Below are 19,612 nucleotides of genomic sequence, written 5' to 3'. Positions count from 1 at the left end.
CACGAACAGGTGGCTCTGGGCCTGGGCGTCTCAACGAGCAACACCCGAGGGGCAGCAAAAAGAACAAGCTCAATCCCAGTGGGCTGGGCGTGGAGCAATGCCCAGGGCAGCACTGAGCCACAGGGCAAACATCTGGCTCCCACTCTGACTGTGGAAAGGGACAAGCTCATCTCCCAGATGCTCCCCAACCTGCATCTCCAGGTGTGGGCCTAGTGCTCGGCTGGCTATCTCTTGGCTGTGGCCCCTCCTCTGTACCCCTCCATGAAATGGTAGTCATGACTCAAAAAGGGCTCATGTTCCCAACCATTTAGTCTTCTTGGAAAGAGCCTGATGTAACCACTGATGAAAGGGCGCTCCATGCCAAGCTGCTAAGGCCAAGCCCAGGAGCTTTTTGTTAGGGGAGAAGGCATAAGAGCCCGGAAACAGAGGAGGGGCCGCGGTACAGAGCCTGGCTGCCCTACAGCTCGGGAGCCCTTCGTTCTCAGGACTGAGAGAGAACCGGGCAGGTGGCCGAGGACCCCTCCGACCACAGAGCCTCCCCACGCGCCCCCGCCAGCTCAGGGGCCCGGCTCACTGTAGATGGAGTTCCCAGCTTTCACTCCTGTACGTGGCACTGAGAGTAACCCCTGTAAGAGGCAGATAAGCCTAATGGTCAAAGGGTTTGAATCTCAGCTCTGTAACTGTGTGACCTCGGGTAAGCTGCTTAACCTTCCTGAGTTGATTTTCTAATCTGTAAAGTGAGGATAATGCAACGCACCTCATGAGATTAATGTCGAGATTTAATGAGATAAGGCAGGTAAGCACTTAGCACAATGATCAAGGAGTGGGAACTATTATTATGATTGTTGTAAATGGACACCACTCCGTAAAGTTTAACCTTAGATTCACCAGTGTTCGAGTGATCACTGGGCCAGGAGTTGGCTACTTTGGAGTCATTTTCCTAGTCCTGTGCTTTAATTCCCCTCCAGTAGAAAACACAAGGAGAAGTAGATAATGTGCTCACGTCACAGCTGCCACCTGCCGTGACAGCACAAGCAGGATGCCGTGTGATCAGACGTGTGTATCAGACTACACAAGAATGACCCAGTGGCCCAGGGCCGCTCCACCTGGGGACCTTAAAAAATGCCTAAGCTCTGCTCCTACAAATTCTGATTACGTTGGTCAGGACTGGGGTCTAGGCATCAGCTGTTTTCAAAGCTTCCCAGGTGATTCAAACGTACACTCAGGTCTAAGAATCACTCTCCTAGCTGGGAAGGAAACAGTTGAGTTTTCTTGAAGAATCTTTTATCATATTTATTCAATTGACAAACACCAGGGGCTTGATTTACAAGACCCAGTTCTAATCTCAAGGATCCTAGAGTCGAACAGAAGAGATAACAGGTGAACAGCCAGCAGTAATACCGTGGAGACATGCCACGAAGCTGTGCACACACTTAGCAGGGGTCCAATCCAGCTCTCCAGAGAGAGCCTGTTGGTGGAGAGTGTGTTCCAGACCCAGGCAATAGTGTTAGCAAAGCTTTGGAGGAAAAAAATACAGAGAACCTTCCACACACCCCAAGCTTGTGGCTTGAGCGCTCAGGGGAGTCAGGGGATGCCAGTCCCTGAGCAAGGGCAGGGAGGAAAGGCAGGCAATGTGTGATGTGGTAGGATCAGAGGCCTTTGGAGGAAAAGTTCATTCTTATTTCCTCTGAAGACCGTAACCTGGGCTGGTCAAGCCTAACAGAAGTCCTGCAAATTCTGATTTTTCTGTACTCACAGGGTGCACGGGTTTCTAACAGTAATTGGAATATCTGAGTAATCTGAAATCTTGAGGATTTACACCAGATGGGCAAAAGGGAGTTTTAGTGAAATGCAAGGGGCATGGCCCGAGAGAGGGTTGGACTAGAAGGCAGGCAGGGCCAAGGGCGCACAGTCACTTTCTGTTTCCTTCTCAAGCCGGGGATGTGTCCCAGCCCCTTTGCTTTCACTGCCTGATCTGGAGACACCTCAGGTGAGGTCTAGGATCAAATGACACAAGACCTGAAAATGAAAAGCTAGATATAAGTGCTTGGTACCCTTGTCTGCAGAGCATCTAACAAAGTGAAATCATCATGTCAATGTTGTTTTTTCCAAGGCAAACACGTAAGCAGAATTGTAAGCAGCTTCATTTATTTGCGTAAATAGCTTGTAAATAAATCATTGGTAAACATTACAAAATTAAATACATTTTCAAAAGCTTGCCAGTGTACATAAAATTCACAAACATAGTTCTTTTAAAAAATAAAATATGTTCAGAGCACCCTTGATATAAAATGCCTGACCCCTGTCCTCTGACAGGGCCACCTAGAGACACCTTACAGTATGGGGGGTTTCTGTGGGGAGGCAGTGGGGACCTCCTGGAGGAAAGCAAGAGTTTCTCCTCTGACCTTTGACCCCGCCCACATCCATCTGCATTTTGATCCTTCTCCAAGGATCTGGTATAGAACTGAGAGGGGCAGGGTAGGCATCCCAGGCTCCACTCCAAGCAAAGGGATCAGGGTGCACAATTAGGGCCAGAGTCCTCACCACACGCCACTGAGAGAAGCCAGAAATGAAATCTCCACCACGCTTCCAAACCAGCAAATGCTCCTGTATCCACTCTCTTGAGAGGAGGTGAGGCTTTCTCCCTTTTACACCTGCTCATCACTCAGCTCACCCCACCCTGGTCTGATGCTGCCCGGGCACCGAAGTGACCAGAACTACTTCTAAGGAGGAAGAAACTTAATCTGCTCACTTCCTTATGACCTGCTTTCATGGAGAGAGAATAATACATAGTATTTGGTTGAAAGCAGAGGATGAATTGCTACACGGCGCTTCCTTGTTCCACTGCAAAACACCACTCAGGTAGCGTGGGCATTTCTCTAGAAATCTGAATAAACATTCAAAGAAAGGGTTCAGAAAACTTGAATAATACCACAAATGAGGCAATAAGTACATAACCTGGCAAAGCATCCGATTAACAAAATGATACAAAGTCCATAAATTAAGCCCTTGACCGATTCCACATTGTTGTAGTGTAGCTCATTAAAATAACGGATACACTGAATTCTTTCACTTTGGTGCATAAAGTGAACGTTGTAGGTCTCCAGCACTCACGCGAAGAATACCGAGTGGCCTCGTGAAAACATACGTGCCGTGACCTCCAATGAAAGGACGACCACAAGTGTATTCCATCAATGTGAAATAAAACTCACATCAACACGTTAACTTAGTTGCCTGAAGATATATACAAGCACGAGAAATTCAACTTCTGAGTCAAATGTACAACTTCAGAAAAAAGTCTAAGAAAACCATCATCCCTGTATAGTTAGGTCCTAAACATCTGGTTTCTCCAAGAAGATGCCTGGCCCAGCCCAGCCCTGTGTGTCTGCCTGGTTTGTCAATCCCTGGTTGGGCTGAAACCAGAGTGGTGATGTCTTTGCTATTAAAATATTACACCATCAAAACCTTTAAAAACAACAACAAAAAAGTAACATTCCTGAATAAATGTCTAATAGATACCACCCCTCCCTACCCCGAAAAAAGTTGCTCATAAGGACAACTATTCTTTAATAAAAGTCTTCGTGAAGTCGAAATCCCTTCTTGGGTCTCCAGGAGAGCTCCACCTCGTCCGGAATTATACAGTCTTCTTCTGTGGGGGGCTCAGTTTCCTCATGCCTCTTACCCGGGAGAGCAGCTCCTTGATAAATTCCTAAGAGATCAGAAGAAGTTATTATGAGGGAGTCACGCTATTAAAATTTGGGTTTAAAATCTGCTTGAAGTCATTGATGTCAACTGCAGTTAACCTTAGTTGATGAGCTTAGCTGGGCGTGTTAACTCAACTGGTGCAATATGGGACATTTTTAAACAAACGAAGATGCTTAACCTTCACACCATCCTGCTTTCTCACTGTTGTACTCTTTAGAGAGAAAACCAAGCTGCCTTTATTCACTGACATTAACCACTTGGCCCCTGGAGGCCTTTGTGGCTTGTATCAATGCCTCCCAACCTTTACTAAGTCTTTAATCCGTGCATACAAATCGCCTGGGGAGCATGTAGACTCTGAATGAGTAGGTCTGGTTAGGGCTGAAGATTTTGCATTTCCAACTGGCTGCCGAGCGATGCCAGTGTTAGTCTCTGGACCACACCCGAAATAGCAAGACTAGACCAGTGGTCTTCAAATTTGAGTGCACATCAGAATCACTGGTTGTGGGGGGACCTTATTATATAAACCAAAGAGTGCTGGGCCCACTCCCAGAGTTACTGACTCAGTAGGTCTGGGGTGCGGCCTGAGAATTTGCATTTCTAACTGGCTCCCAGGTGACACCTATGCTTCTGGTCTCAGAATATTCCTGAGAACCACTGGTCTAGATCACAGTAGGAGTCTCTTGACTTTATGTGACTACAAATCACAGTTTGAAAAGAAAAACAGACACGTTTACATTTACAGCCCAGTACGTACAAAAACATTCCTGAAGTAAGAATTTAAAGAATGAATACTTACTATATGCCATGCACCCTATCGTTCCTATTCTGTTCTAATTTCATTTAAAAGGTAATGTTGGGGGAGACCCACTAAAATGATGTCGTGACTATTCATGGATGAAAACCCAAAGATTAAATAAAGGACAACCTAGAATGCTTCCCACTTTAAACCCTCAGCAATCTTTCATTGTTGCCTCATGTATTAAAGTTTTTGCCTACCAAATGTCACGTTTATTAGATAACAATTACTTTGTCCTCCTTTTTTATATTTGTTGAAGCAAAGCTGACAGCCAGTCAGACTTTCTGATCAGCAAAGGACAGCCAGTGCACGACAGAACTGTGCACAGTAGGGCATCCCAGAGCAAAAACACTAAGGAGGCTTCCTCGCCGTCACGGCCTCTGAAAACCAGCTCTCAGACAATCTCGCCTACCAATTACAACCCCTAGTCACAGCACCCAGACTAAATGATCCCTGTGCTTCTCTCCAGCTCTAAAACACAATCTGCTTAAATAGTTAATATTTTATTAGCCACCACGATTTCTTTTTTTAATAATCTTTTTGCTATTATAAAAATAACGTGCTTTTTCTAGAAAATACAAACCAGCAACAATTACTCTTCAGAATGAACCACTATTAACATATTTTCTTCTATGGAAATTATTTTTACCTAATTAAGATCATACTGTATAAATATATCTTTTTTTCACTTAGCATCATGTCAAGGCTTTTTCCCACAACATTAGTCTTTTTTAAAATTAATTTTAATGGTTATACGGTCCTTTATTATATGGATGTTCTACAGTCTGCTTAATTCCTCCATCACTGGACATTTGGTTGGTTCCTGGCTTTTCAAAATTATAAATAATGCCACAATTAACATCTTTGTGTATAAATCTCTCTCTGCAATTTGGATTATTCCCTTTGGAGAGCTATCCAGTAGTAGGTCAAAGGACATAAACATTTGAATCACCACTGTTTCTGAACTTGGACACAATGGAATACACGGGAGGTAAAATGACACCCTATTTTAGTTTTCTGAACACAACTTTTATCTAATTTAAGAACTTTCTAGGATGAAATAATGTCAAATTTCCCCACTTGTATTTTCCCCACTTACATTCAATTTTCATTTTGTAAAGTTAAATGCATTTCCTGTTGCCCCCTTTACCATGTGGTTTAAACAATACATAGGATACTGAGCATACAGTTTTAATTTCATTGTTTTTGCAATCTGTTACTCAAATGACTGCTGTGAAAATTTCAGCACTGGAGTGTAGTTTTCCTTTCCCTTTTTTTTTTTGAAGCAAAGGTCAAAATCACAAACCTTATCATTTATCTTAACTCTGGTCATATTTCTGCACTATTTTAATAACATGTTTTTCATAAAGACCATTATAAAAATAAAGACTAAAATCACATAAGGAATAATGTACCCTAAACTACAGACCTTTCTTCTTCAAGAGAAAAGCGATTTGGTAATTTAAATCAAATTCAAATCTTCTCCAAAAATTGGTCATACATAAATCTCAGTGATTAAAAAGTTTAAATAATGCATCTTATATTTATGATATATTGACATTAATGAAAAACTCTAGTTTTAAGTTTTATATTAATGCAATCTATATGTCTATAACTTAATATAACTGTATTGTACATATTTTAAACCATTCAATAAATTTGCACAATGAGATGTTCAGCTAAGTTAAAAAATAGCAAGACGAATATTGATTCTTCAGAGAGAAACTTGATAACACCACTTGCACAGAAGGATTCTGTTGATCACAGATGATTCTCAAAGAAGATTCAAGGATCTCTAATCAAAAATAATTGGCTTCCCTGGTGGCGCAGTGGTTGAGAGTCCGCCTGCCAATGCAGGGCACACGGGTTCGTGCCCCGGTCCGGGAAGATCCCACATGCCGCGGAGCGGCTGGGCCCGTGAGCCATGGCCGCTGAGCCTGCGCGTCCGGAGCCTGTGCTCCGCAATGGGAGAGGCCACAACAGTGAGAGGCCCGCGTACCGCAAAAAAAAAAAAAATATATTGACTGATGGGTCTTGGCTTATATTACTCAAAAATACTTTATATAAGTAACAATATATCTCATTCACTTCCAAAACAGATCACTTGGACTTGGGTTGGGGACACTACTTTAGTCAAAGAAGGACTGCCCCTTTGAAGAAATGACTTCTGAGTTGAAACTTGAATTAATAAAGAGAGCTAGCTTGAAGAAGATCTGGGGTCTGGGTCATGGCATGTGGGCAGTTACTGCAGAGAAACAAGCAAGGAAGTGGGTGTGCCTGGTACAGAAAGGCCAAGGTGAGCGTGATGGGCGCCATGCTGGAGGTGCGAGGGCTAGCTCACCAGGGCCTTGTTGGCCACAGTAAGGCCACGAGGGAGTATCCTCGGTGTAATGGAAGACCAGTGGAGGCTTTAAGTAGAGAAGCAACATCGTCTGGTTTAGGGTTTTAAAAGATCCCTTTGGCTGCTATGTGGAGAATGAGTTTTATGAAGACAAGAGTGAAAGAGAGATCGGTTTGGAGCTGTTGCAATGGTCCAGGCAAGGGATGCCAGTGGCTTAGAGTAAGTCCATGGAAGCCAAAATGGAAATAAATGGGTAGATCTGAGATCCATTTCAGAGGCAGAACCTAGACCTTGCTGCTGGACTGAGAGTGGGAGTAGGTGCAGGGAACAGGCACAGGAACAAAGGAAATGAAGGTCACTCATCCTTAGCAGAACACTGGCAGAGGGTGGTGATGATTACTGAGATGGGGGGTAACTGGAGGAAGAAAACAACAAGTTTACAGACTTGAGTTGCCTAGTAGGTACCTGAGGGTAAGTGTCAAGAAGTCAGATAAATGTAACTTCAGGTCTCAGCTCATGGCTGAAGACATAAATATGGGCATCACCAGCATCTAGATCAGTGGCTTTCACCTAAAAACAAAAAAAAAAACCCTAAAAATCTCTATGTGATCTATCCACGGTTATAGCAACCTAGTACACAGAGATGCAAGAAGGAAACAAAAGTTTTCTGTAAAAACATAACTTTTACTACATGTGAGATATTTTCTATTCTATTTCATCTTTTGAAAAAACTACAGGTCAAGACCACTTAATGGTTACCACCCATAGTTTGTAAACACAATGATCTAGACCCAGGCTATTCAATACAGCAGCCCCTAACCACAGGTGGCTATTTCAATTTAAACTAATTAAAATAAATAAAAATTAAAATTCACTTCCTTGGTCACAGTAGCCACATTTCAAATACTCAATAACCATATACATCTAGTGGCTACCACATTGGACAATGCAGATATAGGGTTTTTCCATCATCTCGGAAAATTCTATCGAACAGCACAAGATGACAATACTTGGAATCAAAAGCCAGCTGAGAAAACTTTGGAGGAAAGTGTACACAGAGAGGAAGAAAAGGCCAAAACCAAGGCCAGAGGCCCTCTAACAAGTGAGATCTGGCAAAAGAGTCGGAGCCAGCAAAGGACACCTTAAAAAGAAGAACCAATGAGATAGGGGAGAACTCAAGAAAGTGTGCTGTTTTAGTTTATTTTTAAAATGTTTAAAAAATGTTTTTAATTGAAGTATAATTGATTTACAATATTGTGAAGAAAGTGTGCGGTTAAAGCCAACAGAAGGAATTGCTGATGAGAGGCTGAATCAGTCAAAGACAGAGCTATTGGATGAGGCAAGAAAGGGGCCACTGTGTCCTGGAGGAGAGAAGTTTCGGTAGAATGGTTGGGATAGAAGCTCTCAACACTAAAAGGATTCCAGGGACTTTTCTGTAAACAGTTTTATTAAAATATAATTGTTATGCCATAAATTAGACATATTTAAAGTATAAAATTACTATGAGCATACCATCTGTACAGTGAACATAATGGACCCATCCAATACCTCCAGCAGTTTCTTCATTTCCCTTGGCAAGCCCTCCCTCCTCTCCCTATTCCTCCTACCCCAGGAAAACACTGATCTTTTTTCTGTCACTATAGATTAGTTTGCATTTTTCCCGAGTTTTCTATAAACAGAATTGTAACACTATATACTTTTTAGTCTGGCTTCTTTAGCTCAGCATAATTATTTTGAGGTTCAGTGATACTGTTGCATATGTTAATAGTTCATTTCTTTTGTACTGCCAAGTGGCATGCCACTTTAGAGAAGTATCACAACTTGTTTACCCATTCACCTGTGGATGGAAATTTGAGTTATTCCCAGTTTGGGGCTATTACAGATAAAGTTGCTAAAACATCACGTACAAGTCTTTGTATGAAATATGCTTCCATTTATTTTGGGTAAATACCTAGGAGTGGAATGGCTGGGTCATTGATCTATTTATGTGTCTGTCCTTACACCAATACCACCGTCTTGATAAGTATAGATTTTTATAAGAAGTCCTAAAATCAGGTAATGTTAATCAGCCAAATTTATTAATCTTTTTCAAAACTATTCTAGGTCCCTTAAATTTCCTTAATAATTTTAGAGTTATTTAGCTTGTAAATGCCTACCAATAAAAACCTGCTGGGTTCTCACTGAGACTGCATTAAATCTATAGATCAATTTGGAGAGAACGGACATCTTAACAATAATGAATCTTCTCACCCATGAAAATGGTATATCTCTACACCCACCTAAGTCTGGTTTAAGCAACATTTTGTGGTTTTCAGTGTACAAATATTACACATCTCCTGTCAGATTCATTCCTAAGTATTCAATATTTCATATTTATGTTATTGTGACTGGTATGCATTTATTTCAATTTTACATTGTTTGCTGCTAGTATCTAGAAATACAATCGATTTTTAAATATTTATCTTGTATCCTGCAAGCTTGCTGAACTCACTTATTAGTTCTAGTAACTTTTCTGTACACTCTATTGGATCTTCTACATACACAATCATGTTGTCTGTGAACAAAGACAGCCTAAGTGAGTATCAGCAGAAGAGACGATAAGTGTATTATAGTATATTAATACATAAGAATGTTATTGCTTTTTTCGGGAAAGACCATTGCCCTGCATTTGCAGTACTTGCGTTCTCTTGGGATTCCAAAAAACTTGATTTGGGGAGAGAAGAGAAGCCTCGCCTAACTTCTTTGCAGTTAACACTTAATTCTTTGGGGTCCTTTACTTGGCAAGGAGAGTTGGTAAAGTGAGTAATACACTATTTTTGGAAGATAAGCCTGGACAGTTTGAAAATGTTAAGTTTGGGCACAATTATTTAACCCTGGAACTGCACCTTAAAAGCCAGCAGAGTAATAGAATGTTCTGTTGCCCAGGAGCCCGCTGAAATTTTTTCTTTTTTTTTTTTTGCGGTACGCGGGCCTCTCACTGCTGCGGCCTCTCCCGCTGCGGAGCACAGGCTCCAGACGCGCAGGCTCAGAGGCCATGGCTCACGGGCCCAGCCGTTCCGCGGCATGTGGGATCCTCCGGGACTGGGGCACGAACCCGCGTCCCCTGCATCGGCAGGCGGACTCTCAACCACTGTGCCACCAGGGAAGCCCGCCCACTGAAATTTATAAGGAATTCCAGAAGACACTTGAGTGTGGGCAGGTCTGCTAAGACAGTATAGTCGCAGGACCTGGGAGGCCCGGCGACCCTTTCAGGTTTCCTATGAGGTGAAGACTTGTCATAATGACACTAAGATATTGGCCTTTTTTTACCATTCTCAAATAAACAGAGGATTTTCTAACGAGTGGGAAGCAGATGCCCATGAGAATCTAGACGTCTTACTAAAGAGATCCATGTCGGTTTCTAATGTATTCATGAATTATAATAAAGATGACTATACACACTTTTTTAAATGTTACTGTACAGGAATGCAATAAAAATGAATAAACTAGAGCCTCCTGTATCAACATGGACAAATCTCATAAATCTCACGTTGGGCACAATAAGCAGGCTGAGAAAACTTGCAAAGTATCATTTATATAGTTAAAAAGCATGCAAGCTAATTCATGAGCACACGTGTCACTCCTACTTGGTTGCAAGGATCCAACTCCTCTTTGTTTTCCTAGCGTGGAGCTTAATACACAGGAGGTGCTCAGCAAAGGTTTGCAAAGTAAAGAAATGTGTGTGTGAAGCAATTAATTCATACAGCTGAGGCATTAAAGTGAAGTAGCAGAGAGAGGCAACCCAAGAATCTTCGTATATCATTGGGGGAGGGTGGAATTGTACAAAGTATCAACTGGCTCCAGCTACCATGGAGGAAGGTTCTAGAGGGTCTCCTTTCAGCCCTGGAACATTAGGCCACCTCGGAGAGTCAGGGAAAAGGAGAAGCACTTGGAGAAGAGCGGAGCCTAGGATGCTGGGGGTGGAGGGGTCAGGGAGGCATGTGTGCGCGCACACACGTACAGAAGAGATCAAAGAAGCAACAGAAAGAAAAGAAACATTTCCAGTGACCCTGGAAACCTGACTTAATATGACATGCAGCCACCTGATTTACAGAGAGACTCCTAAGAGAGAAAGAAGCCAAAGTACACTTCTGAAGGGATCTGGCAGCATCAAGAGAACACAAGGTCCCTCCTCGCTCTGGAGTTTTGGCCGTGTGGCGCTGGCACAGGGCATGGCCTCGCAGTGGCCACACTCTCTCTGAGCTCTTGTCCCGGATCCCTCCTGGGTCCCATGGCTTTCAGCTGCCACCCCCTCCTGCCTGCTGGGGTCTGCGCCAGAGGCGGCAGATGGATGCGCATTTTGTAATTAACACCATAGGCAGGCGTCTGGGACCCTTCCCTAGTCGCTCAAAGCGAAGTGATTCATCCGTTACACTCAGTGATGACACTGCTCTGCTTTAAGGAAGGTGGGTCCAACGGAAAGGGGGAAAAGGAGAAACCAGGGTATCACTGCAAGTCGCTGTTCTGTGCATGATTTAACTGCACTCATGTTCTTTCAAGCATTTCAAGTCATTGGAAAAGATAAACAAGATAAATGGATATTATGCGGTAGCCCTTTGATTGGAAGTATTTCCTGACAAAAGGACTTTCCAAAGAAATGCTTAAAACTGCAGCTCGGTGAATGGTGCCACCAACCACAGTGATCGTGTAGGTCATGCAAGCTCCAAACAAGGGCACCCAGCAGAATGCTGGATGCTCTACCTACTTGCCAGAAAAATGCCACCCACCCCACCCCTTACACGGAGTACCAACCGGGGTGAGGAGAAACAGCAAGGGAGGGTTCTGAAGCCTGGGATCCATGGGAGTCAGCGACTTCCCCGTGTGCTGCCTCCTCTTTGTCACCCCAATCAATGCACTAGTCATTTCCTAAAAATGCACGTTCACAGGCCCATCTGCCCCAGGTCCTGAGCCTCACTGCCAAACGACGGCAAATCAAGTCACCTCGTGCACGTTCTACATAGCTACCTGACGCTTCTTTCCAAAAGCCTGACATCCAACAGATGACATGGGAATCAGGGAAGTAGTGATCGGGTGGAGAAAGAAGAATTTCTTTTTTTTTAAATTGAGATGTAACTGACATATAGCATTATACGAGTTTCAGGAGTATGATGCAATGATTCAACATATGTAAATACTGCAAAATAATCATGACGGTAAGTCTAGTTAACATCCATCACCACAAAGAGTTACAATTTTTTTCTTACGCTGAACACTTCTAAGATCTACTCTCTTACCAGCTTTCAAACATACGATACAGTATTGTGAACTAGAGTCACCAGGCTCTATGAGAAGAATTTCTAGATCCAACAAAGATTAGATACGTGAGAACAATGGAAGGGTAGGTAGTACGCACCTCTTTTCAAACGTGTTGGCAACACCTGAAAACTGTTCCAAATGGCAAATGTCCTCACCCGAAGAACTGGCTAAGCATTTAAAAATCACACTGTAAACTTTCATTGGCTTGGATACCGGGGTCACACAGGAGGCCAAAAGGGGCACGCAGTGAATCAGCCCTGAGGAACACAGCTTCGGGGGCGACCCCATCCCTGTGTGATGCTGGGATTTGCTCCCCGCAGCCACTGGCGTTATTCAGTACCACAAGTGCCATCATCACTCATCACTGAAATACTTCACTTCCCCTGCTTTCTTGGAGGGAAGGGAGAGGGTTTATCTTTAGAGAGGTTCGTTTGCTGACAGGGCACACCAGAACTGATCCTGTTTCTCATTATCTGAAAAGAGGTTTATGAATCTGCTCTGGGTGAGGGTTTGTGCCTGCTGTGCTTATAATGACTTCTGCCAACATGAATTCCTGAAGGTCTTAACAGCATCCTGGTTTCCCCGCCTTCAACTTAAAACCACTGACACTATTCTATTTACTTTCTTGACTATCCACTATTAAAGATTAATTTGTTCTGCTGGTGAGAGCAGTCCCATTAATCTATTCTAGAGATTCAGACCCCTGCTCTTAGATTAATTTATTTTGTACCCAAATTCTAACCTCGGTTTATATGCAGCAGAACAGTTCATTTGCCCTCACCAGATTCAACCTTACTGGCATTTAATTCTTCCTTCACTTACTAATGGGTTTCTCACAATCCGTACACTTGCAATTCCCTCAACGTAAGGGCCACATAAGTAATCCAACCACAGTAAATTATCAATGGAGTAAATTCAGCAAAATTATAGTCTCCCACTTTATAATCACTAAAGAAACTACTTTCATCATGGGTCCCATTATCAATGAAGAACAATATTATTTACTACAAATATATAAATCTTGTCTAAATGAAAGAACTCCATTTCTAAACTGTTTGAGACTTGCTTCTTTGATTGTGACTCCTTGCTAAAGATATAGAAATCCAAAAGTCATGTGTCAAATTGTCTTTAACTCATATTTCTTTCTTCTGTCCGTTTAAGTCTAAACACAAAAGAATGTAAAGCTGCTTTTAATATAGGGTTGATCAGCATTTAAAACGTGATCATTCATTCTGAATTTAATGGAAAAAGAAAAGGCCATAAAATCACAATCAATCACTGGAAAATGCCAACCATTTGAAGGTCCACTGCCTTTAAAGCTTGTACCTCCTCCACCAAGTCTTTTATAAAATAACAATCATTAATTTCTTGTGGGGGTGGGGGTCGGAGGGGGGGGAAGCCTCCCCAAAGGCAAGATGCCTGTGGCTCTTCCTATAATGGTATCTCTTTCTTCTTTCCTAATGTTTTCTTGCAATTACTGTTATCATCATCATTATCATTATTCATCCTGCTTCTAAGAGTGTAGTAAAGAATTTAACCTTGCCCTAAAGGAGGTCTGGTCTTTGCCCTAGAATCCCAGGTGGCAAGCTCTAAATCCTTGGAACGCCTCCCCGATAAAAGTGCCTTTGTTTACCCGGGGACCTTGGGCCATGCAAGAGAGTCTAACAGTGTGATTTCGGTGGCGGGGCGTGGGGGGATGACACACTTCAGGTCATGTGGTATCAGCTCTATATCCCCAGGGTCTGGAGACTGAGGTTAGCTACATCCACAGTCAACCATGTCTACGTGTCCAGGTCCCAATAAAAACACTGGACTCCCGGGCTCAGGTGAGCTTCCCTCATTGGCTACTCTGTACATAACACACACATCACAGCTGAGGGAATCAACACTGTCCATGACACCACTGGGAGAGAAGAGCCTGAGGCTCTGCATTTGAATTTCCTGGCTTCTGTCCCACATCTCTCTCCCCTTGGCTGATTTTAATCTGTAGCCTTCCACTGTAATAAAACTTAACTGTGAGTATGACAACTTTAAGTGAGTTCTGTGGGTCCTTCTAGCAAATTGTCAACCGTGAGTATGGTTTGGGGACCTTGGAACTTGCAATTGGTGTCAGAAGTGAGGATGGTCTTGGGGACCATTCCCTAACACTGCAGAGTGCTGAATAAGACCAGGAAATAAATGCAGAGTTTTGCTCCATGATTACATGTCTTTGGCAAGCTTTCCTAATATTTCAGGGTTGATTTTCCTCAATAAAGACAATCAGAATCAGATTTATAAATACTCCAAAGTAGAGCTTGTGCTCACCTAGTAAGAATTAAGAAAAAGGCAGTGAGAAGTAGACAGAGCACAGGATGTCGACTCAAAATGTGTCCAGGGCTTCCCTGGTGGCGCAGTGGTTGAGAGTCCGCCTGCCAATTCAGGGGACACTAAAAAAAAAAAAAAAAAAAAAAAAATGTGTCCAAATGGCAGCTCCAGCACATCGTGGCTCTTTCCCCCTGGTGAGAGGAGGCCTAATGAACGTGTGTGAGCAACTGACATACTGGGACTAAAATCCTTTGGGCCACAGGTGAAGCTTCCCATGTTTCTGGCTAATAAATCCCAACTCTTTATTATTTACCTAATTACGCTAAGACATAATTAGGCTCTCATCGCCAATGGCTCCAACCACTAGAATATCATTCTCATTGATTTGGGTCTTTCTTTGTAATTTCCCAATTCTCACTTTTCAGAAACATGGTTCTGACGGTGACAGCTTTCAAAGGGTAGATTTCCCTGCATGTAGCCTGCCTCTTCTGCTTTTTCTAGCAGAGTACAGATCCCCTAAAATCACTCTCCATTAAGCAACTGGTTCCTAACTTAGAGAACCATGGGATAAGCTGACACCCTGGCATTTCTGTCCTTTTATTCCTATTGTAATATTCTTTGAGCATTGAAATTCTCACCATAGTTGGCTGTGTCCTTCTAAGAGATTGTTTTTAACAATCACATATTCACTACCCTAAGTCCCTAGATTAGTTACGGGCACGCAGATTTCAATAAACATTTGTTGAGCAAATGAATAAAGAGAACATAGCAAAATGCCAAGCCATGCCTCCTCCAGTCACTCACCCAGCCTCTCCCAGTTTACATTTTCTCTCTGCTGCAGTCGGCTCAGTGATTAGGGGCTGGGAGTACTTCCATGTACACATCAACTGAACAATATTTTAAACGACAGGTTAAGATATTAAATGGGAAAAAAAAAGATGTTAAATGGATAGAGGACTGATTGTGAGTAGTATGAGTTGACAATGGCTATCACCAAAGCCTGTCAGAAAAGTAAGATGCAGTCACTGTGACACCAAAGCAGAGAAGGAGAATCTGCCTTCCTACCACCAACACAGGACGAACAACAGAGCAGGCCAGCCTTTTTGAAAGCTCTGGTCAATTCCTATGTGCAAACAATAATTAGACGTCCTTCTTCTGTACCGTCACATGGCATGACATTTCCATGACCCAGCTGACTACTGGGATTCAAAGATGCCTTTCACCACCTACTCACAGACTGAGTCATCCTGAGCGAACCCCTGATGCATATCAACTTACAGGCTTTGATCGCTAAGATGACAGGTAGTACCTCGACCTCCATATAACAAAAAGGAAATAAATCAGAAAGAAAACTCTGATGTTTATCAGAGAGCAATGGCACAGCCACCTTTAACTATAAAAAGAGGCTTCTAGAAGTCCACAGATAGAACTGGCAACTCCCTTAACAGATGGTAAGAGAGATGCCCTCAAGCCCATACTACATGCATTTTTCTGTCCACCATCCCAGTACAATGGAAGCGCTCCTCCGTGATCCTGAGATTTGGAAACCATGCAAAGTCAGAGTGAGAGATAAGAAAAAAAGCTCCTCTCTAGCCTGGCTAGCTGGCCTCGACATCCTTCTCCCTGATTTCTACAATGTCCACTAGGATCCTTCAAATCCAAGTAATAACCAAAACAAAATTACTCCTTTTCTACCTTTAGAAGAAACATCCTTCTTCTACCTTTAAATCAGCTCTATTTTAATATCAACTACATCAGAAATGGCATTTGCTGATGTAGTTGATATTAAAACACCATTAATATCAGCATTAATGGTGATATTAAAACACCATTCTTACTAGTTAATCACTAATCTGTTAAGTGTGGTGACCACAATTATACTGCTGTGTTTTCTAAAGAGTCTAAGTCAGGAAAGATTTAAATGTCAAGGGTCCACAGTTTGGAATATGAATCAACATGGGGACACATGAGTCCCTTTCTTATTAGCCAGGGACCCACACAGGATGAAACCATGGAGCCACAGTCTGTGACAGGAAGTGGCATGCCAAAACAATATCACTTCTGTGAAATCAGCAGCTTCTTTAAAGTCTGCTCTTCAACTCGAATATCATTATCAGTGAATTTGGGCATTTTGCGTATTTAATATGTAATGGAGTAGCACGGCCTTATATGGAACCAGATTCAGCTAGCATGTGTCAAGCTCCATGTTATTTGCTTTCCTATGTACCCTGACTTCTCCACTTATTTACTATGTCACCTGACGCAAATTATGCAGCCTTCTGTGTCTCACATTCTCTAGCTGACGAATATTGTGCCAACCTCACAGCTCCGTTGCGAAGGTGAAATGAGTTAATACATGTGATTAGATCAGTGCCTGGCATGTGCTCAGTAATGACTGAGCTGTTATTATCATTGTTGTTGTTGTTAAGGCTAAGAGAATTATCATTGCAAACAGCCCTTACTAAGTAAAACCCAGGGAGGTGGTCATGATTACCTCCATTTTTATAAAGGAGGAAATGGAGGCTCGGAGAGGTTGAGAAAATTGCTTAAAGTCACACACGTTTGCTGCCGGTGCTGGTGTAAGACTCTTGATTCAAAGCCCAGCCTTCTTTCCACCCCTCACTCCCCACCCCAGCCTCTGCGATGAGACTATAAATAGACGTGTCTGATTCCGCAACGATGGCTTCCTTACATTTCTAACTTCAAAGGGGCATAATAATTGTATGTAAAATTCTTTTGATCAAAAAAATAGCACCTCCAGAGAAGACGACTTGAAAAGGAACATCATTAATTTGTTAGGCATTTAGCTGAGATAAGACAAAGTCCTTTCATGTCCTAAAGGTCTTGCCGAGTCAAGCAGCTTAGGAAGACCGGCAGGATAGAAAGAAAGAGCACAAGATCAGGTGTCAGAAACTCGGGGAAGAGTCCTGGCCTCTCTGCTCACTGCTATGAGGTCTTAGACAAGGTACGCGAGTTCTCTACTTCAGGTAACGGTTGTGAGATTAAATAAGATAATGCTTGTTCCCGCAATCGGAACTCTAGAGCTCTGGGGAAACACAAGCTATTATGTCTATCATCACAATCCAGGGGCCAGTAAAATCTGTTTCTTATGCACGTAAGCTCAAAGGCAAAACTACCCAAACTTTTCTGAAATGATTCTTTAATAGATCAATGAGCTTGACTGAAACTCCCCAGCATTTGACACCATTTCCATTCCTAGAAACCATGTGCTAAACAAGGAACGCGAGAGGCTCACTCGTAAATTCCAGCGCTTTTCTTCTTCTTTCTCCCTTTGGAACTCTGAGAGCATTCAAATACCATATCCTGTCATCTCATAAGCCTCCTTACAGAGACCGGATGAGGAACGCTTTTGTTCCAGGAGGACAAGACCTTGCACTTCATCTAACTGTTGTAAATGAGTGTAAATACTTTTCTCCCTAGACACCGCAAAACCTTGAGGGAGAGGGGAACTCATGCATATCCAACCTTTCTCACCTAAACACCAAAACATGAACTTCTCCACCCAGAAGAACTGAAGAAAAAGGGAATGATAAAGTGAGTAAATGGCACGTCTATACCCACTAGTCCGGATCTCCTCTCAGCAGCAATCCCCCACCCCCTCATCACGTGTTAATTCATCAGCATAATCCACCACTTTTCCTGACTACAGTCCCACTAAGCTTGTCGAACCCTTCACAACAATTTGCTACTGCTCTCCAAATACCTGGTTGTTTTAACTCTTACATTAACTTCCCAACTAACTATAAATAAAGGAGTTCTAGTCCCCAAAGAATTAAATGGTGAGGTCTTCTGCCACCTTCCCATCCTTACTTCCAAAAAGGCTGAAACCGGATGATCAACCCTCAGATAGGAGTTAACAGGATCAAACTCTTAAAAAAAAAAAAAAAAAAAAAACCCCAAAAAAAAAAAGTCCCAGAAAGTAAAAATAAACCCTTAAAAAAAAAAAAAAAAAAAAACTCCAGAAAAAAAGATGTCCAGATAGTGACAGTATGAGGAATCCCCCTGTTCCATATCCACACACACTGAAAAAAATCTGATTTGCAACCTGGCCACTCCATGGTGAGACCCACCAATGGACAAGCTGTGCTCACACAGATTCCAATCAGTGTACTGGGTCCTAACATTCAAACATGGGTACACTCCCCAGAATCACTAAAGACAGACAAAAACACAGAAAAAAAAGGTGATTCTGAGAAAATGCAGAGGGCAGAATAATCTTGAGAACAAAAACAAAGAAAATAAAACATTTGACTGATATTCTCAAAGGAAAAGAAAAGAAATTAGTGCATCCATAATATAAGAAGAAATACTAAAATGAAATAGTAGACAGTGATTTAAAAAAAGAGATCTTAGATATTAAAAATAAGATAGCTGAAATTTTTAAATATCAGTAAAATGGCTAGAAGATAAAGTCAGGGAAATCTTTCAGAAAGTAGAACAAAAGATCAAGGAAATGAAAAACAGAAGGGAAAAGATAAGACACTAGAGGTCCGATCCAGAAGGTAAAACATCTAAATAACAGGAGAGCCAAAAATATAGAATACTGAGGGGAAAAGTAATAAATGATAAAAGGCAAGCTTTGAAGAACTGAAAGGCATAAATCGTCAGACTGAAAGAGTTTACAAGGGTGGGAGGAATTGGGAAACTGGGATTGACACATATACACTATTGATACTATGTATAAAATAGACAACTAATGAGAACGTACTGTATTGCAGAGGGAACTCTATTTAATGCACTGTGGTGACCTAAACAGGAAGGAAGTACAAAAGAGAGGGGATATACGTATACGTATAGCTGATTCATTTTGCTGTACAGTAGAAATTAACACAACATTGTAAAGCAACTATATTCCAATAAAATTTAATTTAAAAAAATAAATAAAAGAGCTTACAAAGTACCCAGCATATGAATAGAAAAGGACCCACACTAGAGTGTATCACTGTAAAATTTCAAAATATGGAGATAATCCTAAAAGTTAACTGAAGGGAAAAGAATAGGTCACCTACAAAGGTCTGAGAATGGAAAAGGCATCAGACTTCTTAACAACAGAAGTAATACAACAATAGAATAATGCCTTTAAAACTGAGTTTTAAAAATGAATTTTATTCTAGAATTCTACATCATCCAAACTATTGACCAAGATACAT

General features: G+C 42.0%; 1 protein-coding gene across 1 annotated transcript in view; it reads right to left on the bottom strand.

The window, feature by feature from the left end:
* Nucleotides 1–2,131: 2,131 nt before the first annotated feature.
* Nucleotides 2,132–19,612, bottom strand: part of PPP1R14C (protein phosphatase 1 regulatory inhibitor subunit 14C) — an 83,603-nt gene continuing 66,122 nt past the window's right edge. Inside the window, exon 4 of the mRNA XM_024747983.1 lies at nucleotides 2,132–3,709. Coding sequence (XP_024603751.1) covers nucleotides 3,635–3,709 — 75 coding nt within the window. The 3' untranslated portion in view covers nucleotides 2,132–3,634. The remainder of the gene's footprint in view (nucleotides 3,710–19,612) is intronic.

Source organism: Neophocaena asiaeorientalis, unplaced genomic scaffold (assembly GCF_003031525.2).
Source record: "Neophocaena asiaeorientalis asiaeorientalis breed wild unplaced genomic scaffold, Neophocaena_asiaeorientalis_V1.1 scaffold123, whole genome shotgun sequence".
Taxonomy (NCBI): domain Eukaryota; kingdom Metazoa; phylum Chordata; class Mammalia; order Artiodactyla; family Phocoenidae; genus Neophocaena; species Neophocaena asiaeorientalis.
Note: the sequence above shows the minus strand (reverse complement) of the source record. Positions and strands in the feature narration are given on the sequence as shown.